The sequence below is a fragment of the Salvia hispanica genome, chromosome 4 (assembly GCF_029641045.1).
Source record: "Salvia hispanica isolate PSC_SH4W2 chromosome 4, Shi_PSC_v1, whole genome shotgun sequence".
In the NCBI taxonomy this organism is placed as follows: Eukaryota; Viridiplantae; Streptophyta; class Magnoliopsida; order Lamiales; family Lamiaceae; genus Salvia; species Salvia hispanica.
In genome coordinates this window covers 50258553-50273195 of record NC_142695.1, presented here as the reverse complement: position 1 = coordinate 50273195, position 14643 = coordinate 50258553, and the positions used below count along the sequence as shown (strand labels likewise).

Here is a 14643-nt window from a genome sequence, read left to right as displayed (position 1 = left end):
CAGGAATCGAATCTAAGACCTTTGGCCTCCGAACTCTACCATTATAGTGAACGAAAACTCACAAAAGTTTTTGTTAATTGTATATAAATGACTTTCAATTCCAAAAACTAAATAAAACTAACATTCAGAGATGAATATTTTGTTCAATAATTTCGATTATCTAACCATCCTCAAACTAACCACAGGTGAGCATAGATATAATGAGTACACAAAATGCAGGTTTATCTACAGAAATTAGTACACAATCTATACAAAGATATTACTAAATTTTGCTTTCACAATTTATACCTGCAAGACTCCAATGAGTATTGAATCGGAAGATTCTTAATCTTTTTCCATGACTAAATGTACATGCTACAATCTTTTTTCATGGACATTACTGCACGTGCACGACCATCATCATCAGGTGCTACAAATTTATTCCCGCTGAATGCATTCAGTCGATGGAAATAGCAAATTTTGTGGCTATGCCGGCAGCAGATGGACAACTAAAAAGTCAATATATAGTGAAAAATCAAGTGAAATCGTCCTAATTTACACATAATTTTTTCCTCATTTTGTGGGAGCATAATGAACAGGCAGACCCCTTCTCATCTAGCCAAGCAAGAATCTGAACACGTCACTCAGTGAAATGATACCTTCAACGCGCTTACTCCCAGCTTCCACTATTATGACTCTTCTCACCCCTGGAAAACGAGCCACAGTTCCGTAGTACAATGAGAAAATACTCTTTTCAATGCAGACAAGATGAGCACATACTAATGCCACTAATAATCATTTTAAGTAAAATGGTTGGGAAACATGAGCACAGCAATCTATATGAGAGAGAGAGAGAGGTGAGGGGAAGATGTGACAGACTTTGTAGAAGCTTGGTGAAGCTTCATATGTAATATCTTCAATGGTTGTTTCTTTTGTAATTAATGACCATCCCTAAAAATTGCACCAAAAGTATGAATCGAAAGTCAACGTTCAGATGTAATTACCAGGAACAGACAGTCGCTCCATCACTTTGTGCAAAGGATCAGACCTTAAGCACATCTGACATCTCTGACCATTAAAGAGGCCACGAGGAGAGGTAGCATCTTGTCCCAGCTGTATGGCCTACAGATCAAAGAACAATATCGTAACTATAACTCTCTGGTCATATCCTTTTTTTTGTGAGACCCACCCAGTTTGAGGTTATAATTACTACTAACACAACCTTCCAACCACAGAAAAGAAAACTGGCTGAGATGGGGAAAATTACCATGCATTTCTACTTGCTAAATATGATCCAGTATTACAAAGGAAACTTAGGAGATAACATGTTTTTTTCAATGCTACCTTTTCTTCCCAGGGTGTCGTAGCACAGAACAAAAAATTTGTTTCACAGGATTTTTTATAATTCAGGGTTTATCAGAAGAAATCATATTCAGAAAACTATCATTATTCACTAGTTTCTCTACTGGATAAAGTTAGTGTTTAAATGAAGTCATGAAACTTTTATATGATAAAAAAAACTTAGAACTCTATATCCATCTATACAGCAAAAATCAGACTTTCAGAGAGCAGGGTAAATGCATCAAACATATTCCTGAAGCAAGAATTTATATAAATGTTCTAGAGCCACATGACAAGACTTTAATATATCTGAGGTAAGTGGAAGAATGTTATGATCAACTGACTGTACCTGATGAACACTCAAGTCATCAAGATGAACCTGTGCATACACTCTATCTTTTGCCAAAGCAGTGATATCACTGCCATCATATTAGATACATAGATGTTTAATAAAAGGGTGCCAGTGAAATCAAAGAAAGGATATGTTTTCCTACAGCTATCTCAGAAACAAGTAAATATGTACCTGCGGCAATATATATCCACCAAAGAATCATTCTCATCCACGATAGGTATGGAGCTAACATCAGCTGATATATCAATGATTGTGAAGTTAGAGGATACAATATACAAAACACATAATAGATTCTTGACATCAAGCCACCTTCATAGAAGGAAAGACTTCACTTATTTTAGAATTTCACAATGGCCAGCTCAGTTAAGGCAGAATGATAAGCTCTAAGACTATTAAACAAGAAATACTAAAAAAATAAGAAAGGGAATTATAAGGATAATTGTCTAGAAAAATAAAATACATATATATATATCAAAAGATGTTCAAGAGAACTATAAGGATTGATCAGTATCAGTCTGTGATAGGCTTTTAAAAAGGAAAGATCAAACTGACACCTAATAGAAAAGCATCAGGTGATAGAGACAGTGAAGAAACTGAAGATCATTTAACCCCAATTAGAGAAATGAATATAAATATACCAGGACAAAGAGTTTATACCTTGGATTAACAAAGAAAGAGCAGCACTTAACAAGGCATTTGGTCTTAGCATTGCAATTGGCTTTCCATTAGTCTCCCCAATTTTTGGAACCCAAGTACCCAAAGGAAATGAACATATTGGTTTCTGAAGAATGGGCAAGGAGCTCGAAGAATACTTGAAATGACGGCATATGCCTGGATATTGAACCAAGTTAGTCAAGTCATGAAGTTAAACAAATGCGCAAATTAACGAAAATATGTTTCTCACATTTAAGTATTCCAGAAAGGGAAGCGAGGTGTAGGAGATGAGGACATGACCCATCCTGTGATGAGGAGTGAATAATAGGAACTGTGGAGAATTTAGATTGCAGAAGTTTCAGCGCAACATCCTTCAACGAATCGTAAGCCCCAGCCTGCATTTATTGAACATCAATGTCAAATAATTACACTAAATGCAACTCAAAACAGTGACTAGTTCCAAGAATATATACTAAGAAAAAAAGAAGATTAGACAGTTAAGAATGCAAAATCACTACATGAATCATCTTATGCAAGAATATTGTTGGAAAAATATATGGTCGCACTCGCATGGAACAAAATTTAATCAGAGAATTCCAAGATAACATTAAAATGAAAGAGCTGAACTGACTCTGTTATGGTTTTGACAAAAGTGTATTCGTAGAGTAGTAGCAAACAACTTGTCATATTTGTTAGGAACCAAGTAAACCGCATCCCCGTATTACTCTCATAAAACATGTTCAGTTGTTCAAGGAACATCACTATTTTTGAAGCCACATATTACTTGTCTTAATCCTAAGTTTATTCACACTCCTGCTCAATCTGCTGAACATGCCACTAGTCAATGCACTTCTTCCAGCCAAGGAACTCTCATGTCCCTTTTCAAGGCACAACTAGTGTCTGCTGGTGTTATGCACATATTCGTTTTGGTCTAGCCATCTCACAAAAAATGCTCTACATACACAAGTGGAGTGTTGATTCCTTTACATATTAAATTTCATCTTTAGCATAAATGAGAGCCAAACTTGGACTTGCAAGCTTTTGCCATCTATTTCTGGCATTTATAAAAAATATGTGTCAAAGTAGTCTCCATAACATGCAAGCAACTCAAATGTCAAATACGAACATAACCAGATCGGAAAGTACATGGAAAACAATAAAAATATGGACCATAAATTGTGTGTGGTGCTTCTATCAACAAAAAAATTGCTTACACGGACAAGACGATTCAAATATGAATCATATGATGCAGAAATCTGTTGAGTAAGATGCGCTTTCCCTTCTTTCCAGGCGGATATCGTATGTGTCTCAAGTTCTTCCTCAGTCAAGTTAGATCCATGATTCCCAAGCTGGATTTGAACAATTGAACATAATTCCATGACTTCACTAAACATAAATTTTAGTATGTAGAACAAAAAGGCACGTCCATCAAAGAATTTGATACACTGCATTTCATATACTCTATACTCCATGAAAAAAATTCTCAGGAAGACCATTAGAGGATAGGAAACTAGCAGAAACTATTCCTGGTACTAAGGGGGAAGGGGTGCAACAGAAAATAAGTGGGAGTGAAAATCAAATCAAGTCTGAGTAATGAGGCTCAGGGAAAAAAACAAAGAAGAGTCACAATGAGCTTAAGAAACCAATTTTGGCAAAAAATTAAGTTTGCAGTTTTATTTCAATAATGTTATAGTCTTGAATTTCAAACATGATATGCAAAAATGTTGAGTTCAGAGTACCTCTCTGAGTATCAAAATAAAATCTGATGCACTGAGAACTCCAACAAACTGACTCTTGCAAAAGTCCCACAAAGGAGCAACAGAAATTCCCTGCAAATAAATATCTTTTGCTATTGAGATTGCATCTGAGCTAATAACCGAAGTAAAAAAAATGTCTCGTGCATATGTGTTTACATATGTGTGCAGGTATATAGTGGTAGACATGTCAATAGTAAGTAATGTACTCATTTTCAAGGAATTTGTGCCTGGAACAGTAAGAATAAATTCTCAATTGACACACTAAATGCTTAATTGACACACTAAATGCTTGTAATATTTTACTCATAGTATTTGATAGTGGCATTCAATATCATTTTGAATTACAGGTTCAAATGAATTTACTATAACTCAGATACAACATTCCAGATAATGGAACAAACGGAAGCAGATAGCCGGAGAGAAACGAGCAAAGTGGAGTAGTCTGAATGTTCAAAGTTGTCACTTGGTAGTTCGCTGAAAAAAAATATCTGATGACATAACGTGTATGGAAAAAAGAAAAAATACCAAAAACTTAAGTACTCCACTCACTGCCAAATGCTAAAAACTAAAAACTTAGTCTCAACTTGATGTCAATAGTTTGATGCTGGCTAGGGATCAATTCTAATAGTATTATATGCTGCCATGTACCTAGCAATAAAAACCTCATGCTCCTATGGTCTGGAGCAATAAAGTTGAGCAAGAATTTAAGAGAAGAGTGAAGGTAATGATGTTTCTGTATTAGGAAGTTCTGTATACTTTTTATGCCAGTATTCTTTCTTAAAAAAAGTCTATAGCTATTAGCTCATGATGAAAATGGCTAGGGAGCCCAGCACAATCTGGTTGAAACTTCTGCACATCTTGAGGACAAGAGTAATTGGCATGAAATATACCTGTTCATAAAGAATGTGAAATGCCTGTTTCACTGGTAAATTTACATCCAAGGCGATCACCTGCCAAAGAAGTTTAGCTACATAATTACAATGTGGACAACTAGTAAAGTATATCCCTTCACTTTTTTATAATGCACCTAGTGAAAATCATACAATGAATACCTTTCCAGATTCCGGGAGCAACTCATAAGCAGTATGTGAGGACAAAAATGCAGACACACGATCGCGAGATAGATCCACTTCTGCCTGCGATGCACTCAAAATCGCCTCCTGAAAGTTGTCATGCAACATGCTTGTTTTTATGAATTGCGAAAATAATCCAGTGAGCAAAGAAAGGGATATTGAGTTGGATTGCCCCAGAGATTGTTGTTGTGTGACTGTGTTAAAACAATAATCTTTTACACATGCCACTAAACAAGTGACCATTAGGAAATGACTTATGCATTTTTCTACTTCAGTAAAAATCAGATTCTATACACATTTCAAGTAAGTTGTGATGGAAAGGGAAAATTTCAAAAGCAGTTGGACATAATTTCATACTACAATATACACAAATGATGCTGCTAAAACTCGTAAGTGTATAAGCAAAGCACGAGAGGACGAACCGGCGGAGAAGGATCACCATCAACTTCCATCCTACCAGCTGTATCAGAGCCCAAAATTGGAGGAATCGTATCAGATTCTCTGGATAAGAAAATGGTGTTCACCACTCCATAATTTCCGCTTACATATGGTTGGTGTTCATCATGCCGCCATTCACCATCAACAAAAAACTTGTACTGTATAGATGAGGCAAACAAACTTTTGTAAACATACTTGTCTATCACATAACTTCGAGGCACTGATCTCAAGCTAGTTCTAATAAAAATGTATTTTCTTCCTCCCTCCCCACAATATTAGCATATGTATAAAAAAGAACTCTCTTTCTCTGGTTATCCAAGACACAACATATATGGACATCAAAATAGCATAAAACACCTCTAGACAAAGGAATAAATGAAATAAACCAATGTAGGCGGATGAAGTCTTAACCTGGTGGTGACCGGGCGTCAAGGGGTAGATAACCTGAAATACGGTGGGGCAACCCTCCATCGGCGACATAGGAACGTGATCTTGCCACCTCCAATGCCGATAATCACACACTTAGAAAACACACTAAAGAAAAAGAGGCACTATAAATAGCAAAAAGATCCTAACACTCAAATTAATCACAAGTCACCTGGTGAAAGAGCCACTAAGCAACACTCTTCTTCCCCCATAAGGCCAGACAAATCGAGTAGGCATCACTACAGTCCCATGCTTGTTCGTCTCACTATTCGCACCGCCAAGCATGCTTCCTTGCATTGGTAGCTCTAGACTGTCTAGGAATATCCAATCCAAACCAAACTGCAACTCTTTCTCCAACACTACTCAATCAATCGAGATTCCGAAGGCTACGAAAACTCCTTGTGTGCATTGCTGAGATATCTTTCCACAGCTAAATGTCGATAAAACAGCACTACTTTGGGATCCTCCCCAAATCCAGCAGAGGACCCCTCTACAATTCACTCATGAAAAATCCAACACAAATTAAAATCTCCAACAACTAAAAACACGAAATGCAGCAAATATAAGCCGAGTCCAAGCTAGCAGCACCTACTAATACGACTGTGAGCTGCTTTTCGATATAATTGAGACGCTGTTCAGTTCCCACGGATTATCAACTGAAACTTGCAATTAGAGTGCCGATCTGTGATCAGACCTCGGCTTCTTATCCACTTGATCTCAACCGCAAAAGAAACCCTATAGGAAGAATCTGTCCTGTATCTTTTTTGGAATCAAATTTGACGACAAATGAAAAAAATCTCAAACAAGAGAAACAAAACAATAAAATGAGAAAGAGAATGGTGAATTAGGGAAAAGAGCGACAATATCGGCTATAAATGGAAGTATTCGGCAGATCTCCATGCGGCTTGAGCAAGATTAGACAATTGAGAGAGAAGAATCATTGATTAATTCATAATAGAAGTAAAACTGTAAATGTGGGCAGTTGTCACCTGATAAACGACAAATTTTATGGTTAAAGTGATTGGCTTAGAGAATTTATATTCCGTTAATATCGATTTAGCCCTCCAGCTTTTATTATTGTTTAATACTCTCCCATTTACTTTTCTTTTTCTTTCTAAAACTGAATTGACCATTTTCTAAGGAAAAATAAATGAAATTTTTAAGACCGTATGTCAAATCTTAATATTTTGACATCAATCATTAACATTCTACCGCTAAATTAATTTTTTAGGCACAATTAAAAAAAAGAACAAAACTAAAAGTCATACCACATCATCAATTTTTAGGGTGCCCTTTCTTTCTGCAATAGTTGCCCGTAGTGTGAGTCCTATCAATTAAACTCAATTTGCATTTAATTTTTAATTATTAAAATATCTAAATATATTATATTAAACACTACAGATTTGAAAAAACAACTACATTATTTAATTAAAAAAAAACTACATCATACTTAACTAAAAAAACATTACTAATTACTAAATTGCTTTTAAAAAGCTTTTAAAAAAACTACATTACTAAATTAACTCGGTTCCATTCTTGAAAGTGTGAAAATGAGAAAAGAGAAGAGAAAGAGAGTAGAGTAGAGAGTGTTGGTGTGTGAAAAGTGAATGAGGATTATGGTATTTAATATTTATAGTAGTTTAATAAAGAATAAAAAAAAAAAAAAAAAATTTGCAAAAAACGTCGCGATCGGGCTCGGGCTGAGTGTTACAATGGGCGCCCGATGGAGGGTGCCTGCAATGGATGCCCGAGGACGACCGACATGATCTCGCGCGATCGGATTCCAGATTAGGCATCCATTGCGGATGCTCCTAATGACATCATAAGCCACTCGAATCTTAGCTTGATTGTTTGTAGAATCATTGAACTTTAAATTCATATGTTTGTTCAATGCTTTTTATTCTTTAAAAATAAGAAAAAATAAACCGTATGATGATATTATCATCATGAATTGGAGAAAAACGAAGAAAAATAAATTTGCTTGATTTTACTTTTAATCACACCAAAAGGAAAAAAATTCGACGATATAAAAAATGTGAAAATGTGTAATTAAAAAAATGTACCATGAATTTATGAATTGATCATAAAAATTTAAACAATTATAATTATTAATTACACATTCGTACCATAATTTAATGCATAGGTGTGTGGGCCTTGAGATGAAGCTAATATGGGCCGATGCTTGGCCCATTCTTCAATTGAGCTACGAAATTTGAAAAGCAAAAAAAGCCAAAGCACAGGCCGGCGTCACCCACTGACGACGCCGTTTAATCTCACCTGTGTGTGTGTGTCCATTCATTTTCAAATTCAATTTCTTCACCTGCTAATCTCTCTCTCCACAACTCCGAGATCGAACAGTAGATTGTGATAAGGCTGCCTCTCTCTCTAGCTATACAACTGCGCAAATTCTCAAGTGCAGTCTTCGCCGAGTCAAGTCCAAGGATCATTGACTCGAAGCTATGGAGAATCTGATTTCATTGGTTAACCGGTTGCAGAGAGCTTGCACCGCTCTCGGAGATCACGGCGAAGAGACCGCGCTGCCTACTCTCTGGGACGCCTTGCCTTCTATCGCCGTTGTCGGCGGTCAGGTCTGATTTTTTGCTTTTAATTCGCCATTTTTCTTTCTCTTTTTTCTGTTGGATTAATCTTGGAATTATTGTTTTTGACTTGATCTGAGCGGAAATAAGGTTTATGATTTCAAGCGCGTCTACTTCTTGTTTCTATAGATCGTGGTTAATGTTGATTGAGTTAGTATTTTGATTCGATTTCTTTGGGGATCGGAGTTAGATCTGCTTCGCAGCTGTTGTCGATTTGAATTCGTTTCCTTTACATGCTTGTTGGATGATTTTTGATTTCATATTCAGTTGTGCTATTTGCTTATATGGTTTTTTGCGCTTTTAAAAAATGTTAGTATATGGGTTAATTGCTGTATATAGAGGAAAATGGATATAATTATTTGATAAAACTTGTTGCAAGAATAACTTTTTCCCATACCCGAACTTCTTGGAGATAAATCTGCATAGAGAATTAACTGGAAATGCTAGCATGTGTTTTTGTATTTCTATCTGATTTAACTTTCTACAAGAAAATCCATAAAACTTGTCTGTTTGCACCTTCCGAATGGATTCTTAAGCATTCGGATCTTTTTCATATGTTAATGTGATATTGCTACTATCAATTGCACCTCACCACTTATGTTTTTTATACTTTCTTACTTACCCATTTGCATTTTGGTTGATTTGATCCAACTGTTGTAGAGTTCTGGAAAGTCATCAGTGCTTGAAAGTGTTGTTGGGAAAGACTTTTTACCTCGTGGATCCGGTAATGACTGTGCATTCATTTTAAAGTTATAATAATAATAATAATAAAAATAATAATCATGAAATCACTTTTCTTTAACAATTTGATGGCCTTGATACAAACAGGTATTGTTACTAGACGCCCTCTTGTTCTGCAGCTTCATCGGCTTGATGAAGGCAGAGAATATGCAGAATTTGGACATCTCCCTAGGAGGAAATTCACTGATTTTGGTAAGTTTCTTTATTGCTGGTGCTCAAATGTGGATGTTACTATGATATGAGATCTATGTTCAAACTTCTCTTTGATTGTTCCAACACATTGGTTTTTTACGAGATACTGAAACCACCCAACTAACAAGGAAAAAATTCTAATGGATTTATACAAATTTCCCTTGCATTTGTTCGACACTTCTTACGTAATTGTTTTGGGTATACTTCTCCTTGAAAGCTTGATGCCTTGACATTATCTTTTTCTGCTTTATCTGTCCTATCATGCACAGCTGCTGTCAGAAAGGAGATTGCTGATGAAACTGACAGAGAGACTGGGCGTTCTACTAAGCAAATTTCCACTGTTCCAATATATCTTAGCATTTATTCGCCAAATGGTAAGGCAAATTTAATCATGATTATTTTTCGTGAGGACAATGCATTACTTGACTTTAATAAATAACAATATTTATGGCCGCTGGGTCCATAGTTTATTAGTTTTGAGAGGAATTGCACAGAAGCTTTTGCTCTACTTTTCTACACTCTCATAATATCTATTTTTCTAAGAAAATTACAGAAATAAGATGATGCCTTTTTTTTTTCTTTCTAATTTGATGTTCAGAGTGGAACAATTAAGTTTGACAAATTTTCTTATTGCAGTGGTAAATCTTACTTTGATTGATCTTCCTGGACTTACAAAAGTGGCTGTTGGTGAGTTTGTCATTTTTCATGTTACTTCTTTATTTTCTTATAGCTAATGTTAGTTCAAGCATAACATCCTTTCCTTCCAGTTTTAACAAATGATTGTTTGTTTGTTTTCATAGATGGTCAGCCAGATAGCATTGTGATGGATATTGAAAACATGGTCAGGTCTTACATTGAGAAGGTATTGTACAATTTTTATAATTGTTTGGTCATTGGATTCAATCAATTTTAGAATGTTTAGGCACATGATATAAATTTATCAAAAACATTACAAACAAACTTATGAAAAACTATTAAATCCTCTGTTCACTTCTGATGCTTGATATTACTATTAAGGATATGATTAGCCTCTACTTGGTTTTACTGACAGATCCATGCCTATGTGATTTCTTTTTTCAGCCCAACTGTATTATTTTGGCTATTTCTCCTGCCAACCAAGACCTTGCAACGTCAGATGCAATTAAAATTTCTCGTGAAGTGGACCCTAAAGGTATAATATGTTGGTACTGTTGCAAAGCTATTTGACTGTGTCATATTCTTGCATGTGATTGTCGTTTTCAGAAAGACAATGGGATTAGTCTCACTGTCTGTGAGTTGCACTGTTTTTACCAAATTATTCGAATGACCAAATTATCAATTTTCTGACACGTCTTTATTGTTTATAATAAATTTGTACTAATATTTTGACACTCATCAAATCATATTTCAGGGGAGAGAACATTTGGAGTTCTGACGAAGATTGATCTTATGGACAAGGGTACTGATGCTGTAGATGTAAGTTTACAACTAAGGATATTGATCTTATATTTTAAGAAAACAAGTAACAGTACATTAGTTTTGATACTGAGTATATTACTATATTAAATCATCTTGTCTTTGTAATCTTTCTTTAGTGTGTGAATGTGTGTGTGCCTGCCTGCCTGCCCTAAACATTCTGATTGTTATTTATTTGGATATGTAGATCTTGGAAGGGAAAGCATACAGGCTGCAGTTTCCATGGATTGGTGTTGTTAATCGCTCTCAACAAGACATCAACAAAAATGTTGACATGATCGCTGCTAGGCGTAGAGAGCGGGAGTATTTTGCTCAAACTCCAGAATACAAACATCTTGCTCACCGTATGGGCTCAGAGCATTTAGGGAAAATATTATCTAAAGTGAGCACAACTCGTCTTAAACCTTACTGACTTATTTTTAGCTTAAGGAGATATTCAAAGTTTTCTATATGCATACAATGCATGTATCTTTACTGTATATATTTAATTCCCTGCTGCTGTTTTCTAGCATTTGGAAGCTGTCATCAAATCACGAATTCCAGGACTTCAGTCGCTAATCAACAAAACTGTAATTGAGCTGGAATCTGAGTTGAGTCGTCTTGGAAAGCCCATTGCAACTGATGCTGGGGTAAATATTACCTTATTACATTTGCCACTAATATATCTCTCTTATTATAAAGGTTTTCTTGGTAGACCTTGTATTCTACCTTGCACTTCCTTTTAAAGTAGGACCATCCATTTATGGTTCCGTTGATGATCTGAAATTTTATAAATCTGGATTGCTAATCCAGGGAAAATTGTACATGATCATGGAAATCTGCCGTACATTTGATGGAATCTTCAAAGAGCATCTTGATGGAGTGTATGTATTTATGCTCTCTACTTGTTCTCATTAGGATGTATAATTAGATGTATTTTACTTTTGAATTAATCCTTATTCATGTCATGCCTTATTTTTTCAGTCGACCTGGTGGTGATAAAATATACAATGTTTTTGACAACCAATTGCCTGCGGCGTTGAAGCGCTTACAGTTTGATAAGCATCTTGCCATGGAAAATGTACGCAAGTTAATCACTGAAGCTGATGGGTATCAGCCTCATCTCATAGCACCTGAGCAGGGTTATCGCCGTCTCATTGAAACTGCTTTGATCCTTATCAAAGGTCCTGCAGAAGCTGCTGTGGATGCGGTATGCATTTTAACTACGGGTTGTCTATATCCAGATTCCATTGATGTTGGTGGAATTATAGAGGATTTTTTTATAGGGGGGGGGGGGGATCACCCGTTTAAATGAGTCCCCCTTAATACCGTGAGTCAGTGAGTCCCCTTTTTATTACTGCACCAGATATTTTTTTTAGTTCAATAAATTATAGTACAGCGGATTCATTAATTTTATACATATGGTGCATCAATAAGGAGGGGACTTGGGGACTCATTAATAACCAATTACTACTAATTTTCTCCATATATGTACATATATATCTTCATGCCAAGAAGTCATATCCGAAGTCTTCCCATCTAGTATTTGTTACGATATTTCTTTTTGTATGAAGCATATTTAATTGCACAATAATTATATAATTTTCTCTCTTTTCTCTCATAAGGTTCATGGAGTACTCAAGGAACTGGTTCACAAGGCAATTAATGAGACTGTAGTAAGTCATCCAACTTCATTGTAGTCTATGTTATGATATGCTGGTATATACTTGTACCAAGTTATAAGTGACTTGTCGCAACAGTCTTCTACCATATTTTCCTTCTACCTCATAATGCAAAAAAGAAGTGCGATGACTTGATTGAAACAGGAAATTATGCTACGATAGAATCGTTTTGCATATGATGGTGTCTGATAACTGCTCGATACTTATCTGTTATTTGTAGGAGTTAAAGCAATACCCTTCTCTCAGAGTAGAGGTCGGGAATGCTGCTATTGAATCATTGGATAGGATGAAGGAAGAGAGCAGGAAAGCAACTATACAGCTTGTTGAAATGGAAAATAGTTACTTGACTGTAGATTTCTTTAGGAAGCTTCCCCAGGATGTCGAGAAGGGTGGCAATCCGACGCACTCAATCTTCGACAGATACAATGATTCATATCTTCGCAGAATTGGTGAGTGAGAATCACCCCTCAGTTATTACAGCATGTTCAGATCTCAACAGTCCTCTTTTACCTAATGGTGTCTTTTACTTCATCAGGAACAACTGTGCTGTCTTATGTCAATATGGTGTGTGGAAGCTTGAGAAACTCCATTCCAAAGTCTATCGTATATTGCCAAGTCCGTGAGGCGAAACGGAGCTTGCTTGACCACTTCTTCACTGATTTAGGCAAAAAAGAGGTAAACCCTCCCTCCCTCCCAAAACAATCTGAAATGGAGTACCTTTGTGTGAATCACCTTCTCCTAGAAGAATCATCTAGAAAGTGATACATTATGTATAGAAAAAATATGAAAATCAAAAAGGGAAACAGTTACTGAAACAAATGAGCTACTTGGTTGAACAGGGGAAGCAGTTGGGAAAATTGTTGGATGAGGATCCGGCTATCATGCAGCGGCGCATCTCCCTTGCCAAGAGACTGGAGTTGTACAGAGCTGCTCAAGCAGAGATCGATTCAGTCGCATGGTCGAAATAGAGATTCGATGGATCATGTTGCTTGCGCCTTTTGCCCCTCCCTCCCAACCCTTCATTACTACCTATATATAGTGCTTTCATTATGTGTGACCATTATTCTTTGTATGCTCAACTCAACAGATATTTAGGTATTATGTGCACTCCAGTTTTGTTGTATAATTATGTCATCTAATTTTGATATTGCAAGTTGTGATTCTTGGCAAATCTGGCAATCTTTTTTTGTTTCTTTTCCCCCCCAGAATTCGAGGTTTAGGATTTTTGAGAGAAGTTTTGATTTAACATACATTGAAGGTAAATATTTTGTTATTTTCAAAAAGTGCAATCTAATAGTACAATGTAAACAGAAGATTAAAGCTTGAAAATTTGACAGTTCTTGAACAAAATTTTTGCGTAATAAACTTGTGAGTTGAATATGCAATGTGTGTATTGTGCAAGACCAATTGAGCGGTAATGAATTAAACTAAATTTGGCTAAAAAATAATTGAATATGCAATGTGTGTATTGTACAAGACAAATTGAACGGTAATGAATAAAATTAATAAAATAAAATATGGAGGTGCGGGGAATCGAACCCCGTGCCTCTCGCATGCGAAGCGAGCGCTCTACCATATGAGCTACACCCCCAGGTTGATTTAGAGGCCCTTAAAGCTTATAAAATATGAGATAATTGAGATAAGAGGCTAAAAATCAGAGTAGCGATGTATGTTTTCTCTACCATTATTGAGGTGCTACATCTTTCTTATATGATTATATATCTACCAGTGAAATAAATTGACCACATATTGATGTCATTTTGAATGACTTTGCAGCCTTCTAGTGAAATTCACATCTCCAGGCTACAAACATTTTTCATTATCGCCTTGCTTATCATCTTTTTCTTTTTCTATCTCAATATCATTTTCCTAACAGTTTGATACATATTGACAAATTTTGTTTGTGTTATTATGCTATATTGTTCAAAAAAGCTTTTGAGAAATTTGTTTGTGTTAGGCGTAGAAAACCTTGTAGTA

General features: G+C 35.8%; 2 protein-coding genes and 1 non-coding gene across 6 annotated transcripts; 1 reads left to right on the top strand and 2 right to left on the bottom strand.

Moving 5' to 3' along the window:
- Positions 1-123: 123 nt before the first annotated feature.
- LOC125196155 (sucrose nonfermenting 4-like protein) lies at positions 124-6999 on the bottom strand. 4 transcript variants are annotated; one of them, XM_048094550.2, is made up of 14 exons: positions 6609-6997; positions 6193-6510; positions 6006-6093; positions 5579-5752; positions 5136-5243; positions 4974-5033; positions 4066-4155; positions 3541-3675; positions 2577-2721; positions 2330-2503; positions 1844-1907; positions 1670-1739; positions 984-1101; positions 124-686 (listed from the first exon to the last, which is right to left on the bottom strand). In XM_048094550.2, exons 2-14 carry the CDS (start codon positions 6315-6317, stop codon positions 595-597), a joined length of 1443 nt encoding a protein of 480 aa, XP_047950507.1. In that variant the 5' UTR covers positions 6318-6510; positions 6609-6997; the 3' UTR covers positions 124-594. The 4 variants fall into 4 exon arrangements, with proteins under 4 accessions (XP_047950507.1, XP_047950508.1, XP_088913412.1 ...); XM_048094551.2 differs by having other exon boundaries at positions 6613-6997; XM_089057286.1 differs by having other exon boundaries at positions 6193-6997.
- Positions 7000-8304: 1305 nt separating this feature from the next.
- Positions 8305-13837, top strand: LOC125195780 (dynamin-related protein 5A-like). The gene is made up of 16 exons (XM_048094011.2): positions 8305-8608; positions 9278-9341; positions 9446-9550; positions 9820-9924; positions 10187-10237; positions 10351-10412; positions 10631-10721; positions 10941-11005; positions 11193-11387; positions 11515-11634; positions 11798-11868; positions 11969-12194; positions 12610-12660; positions 12887-13115; positions 13202-13341; positions 13506-13837. Exons 1-16 carry the CDS (start codon positions 8480-8482, stop codon positions 13632-13634), a joined length of 1833 nt encoding a protein of 610 aa, XP_047949968.1. The 5' UTR covers positions 8305-8479; the 3' UTR covers positions 13635-13837.
- Positions 13838-14184: 347 nt separating this feature from the next.
- Positions 14185-14257, bottom strand: TRNAA-CGC (transfer RNA alanine (anticodon CGC)). Its single transcript has one exon. It is a non-coding gene; the product is annotated as a tRNA-Ala (tRNA).
- Positions 14258-14643: the final 386 nt, after the last annotated feature.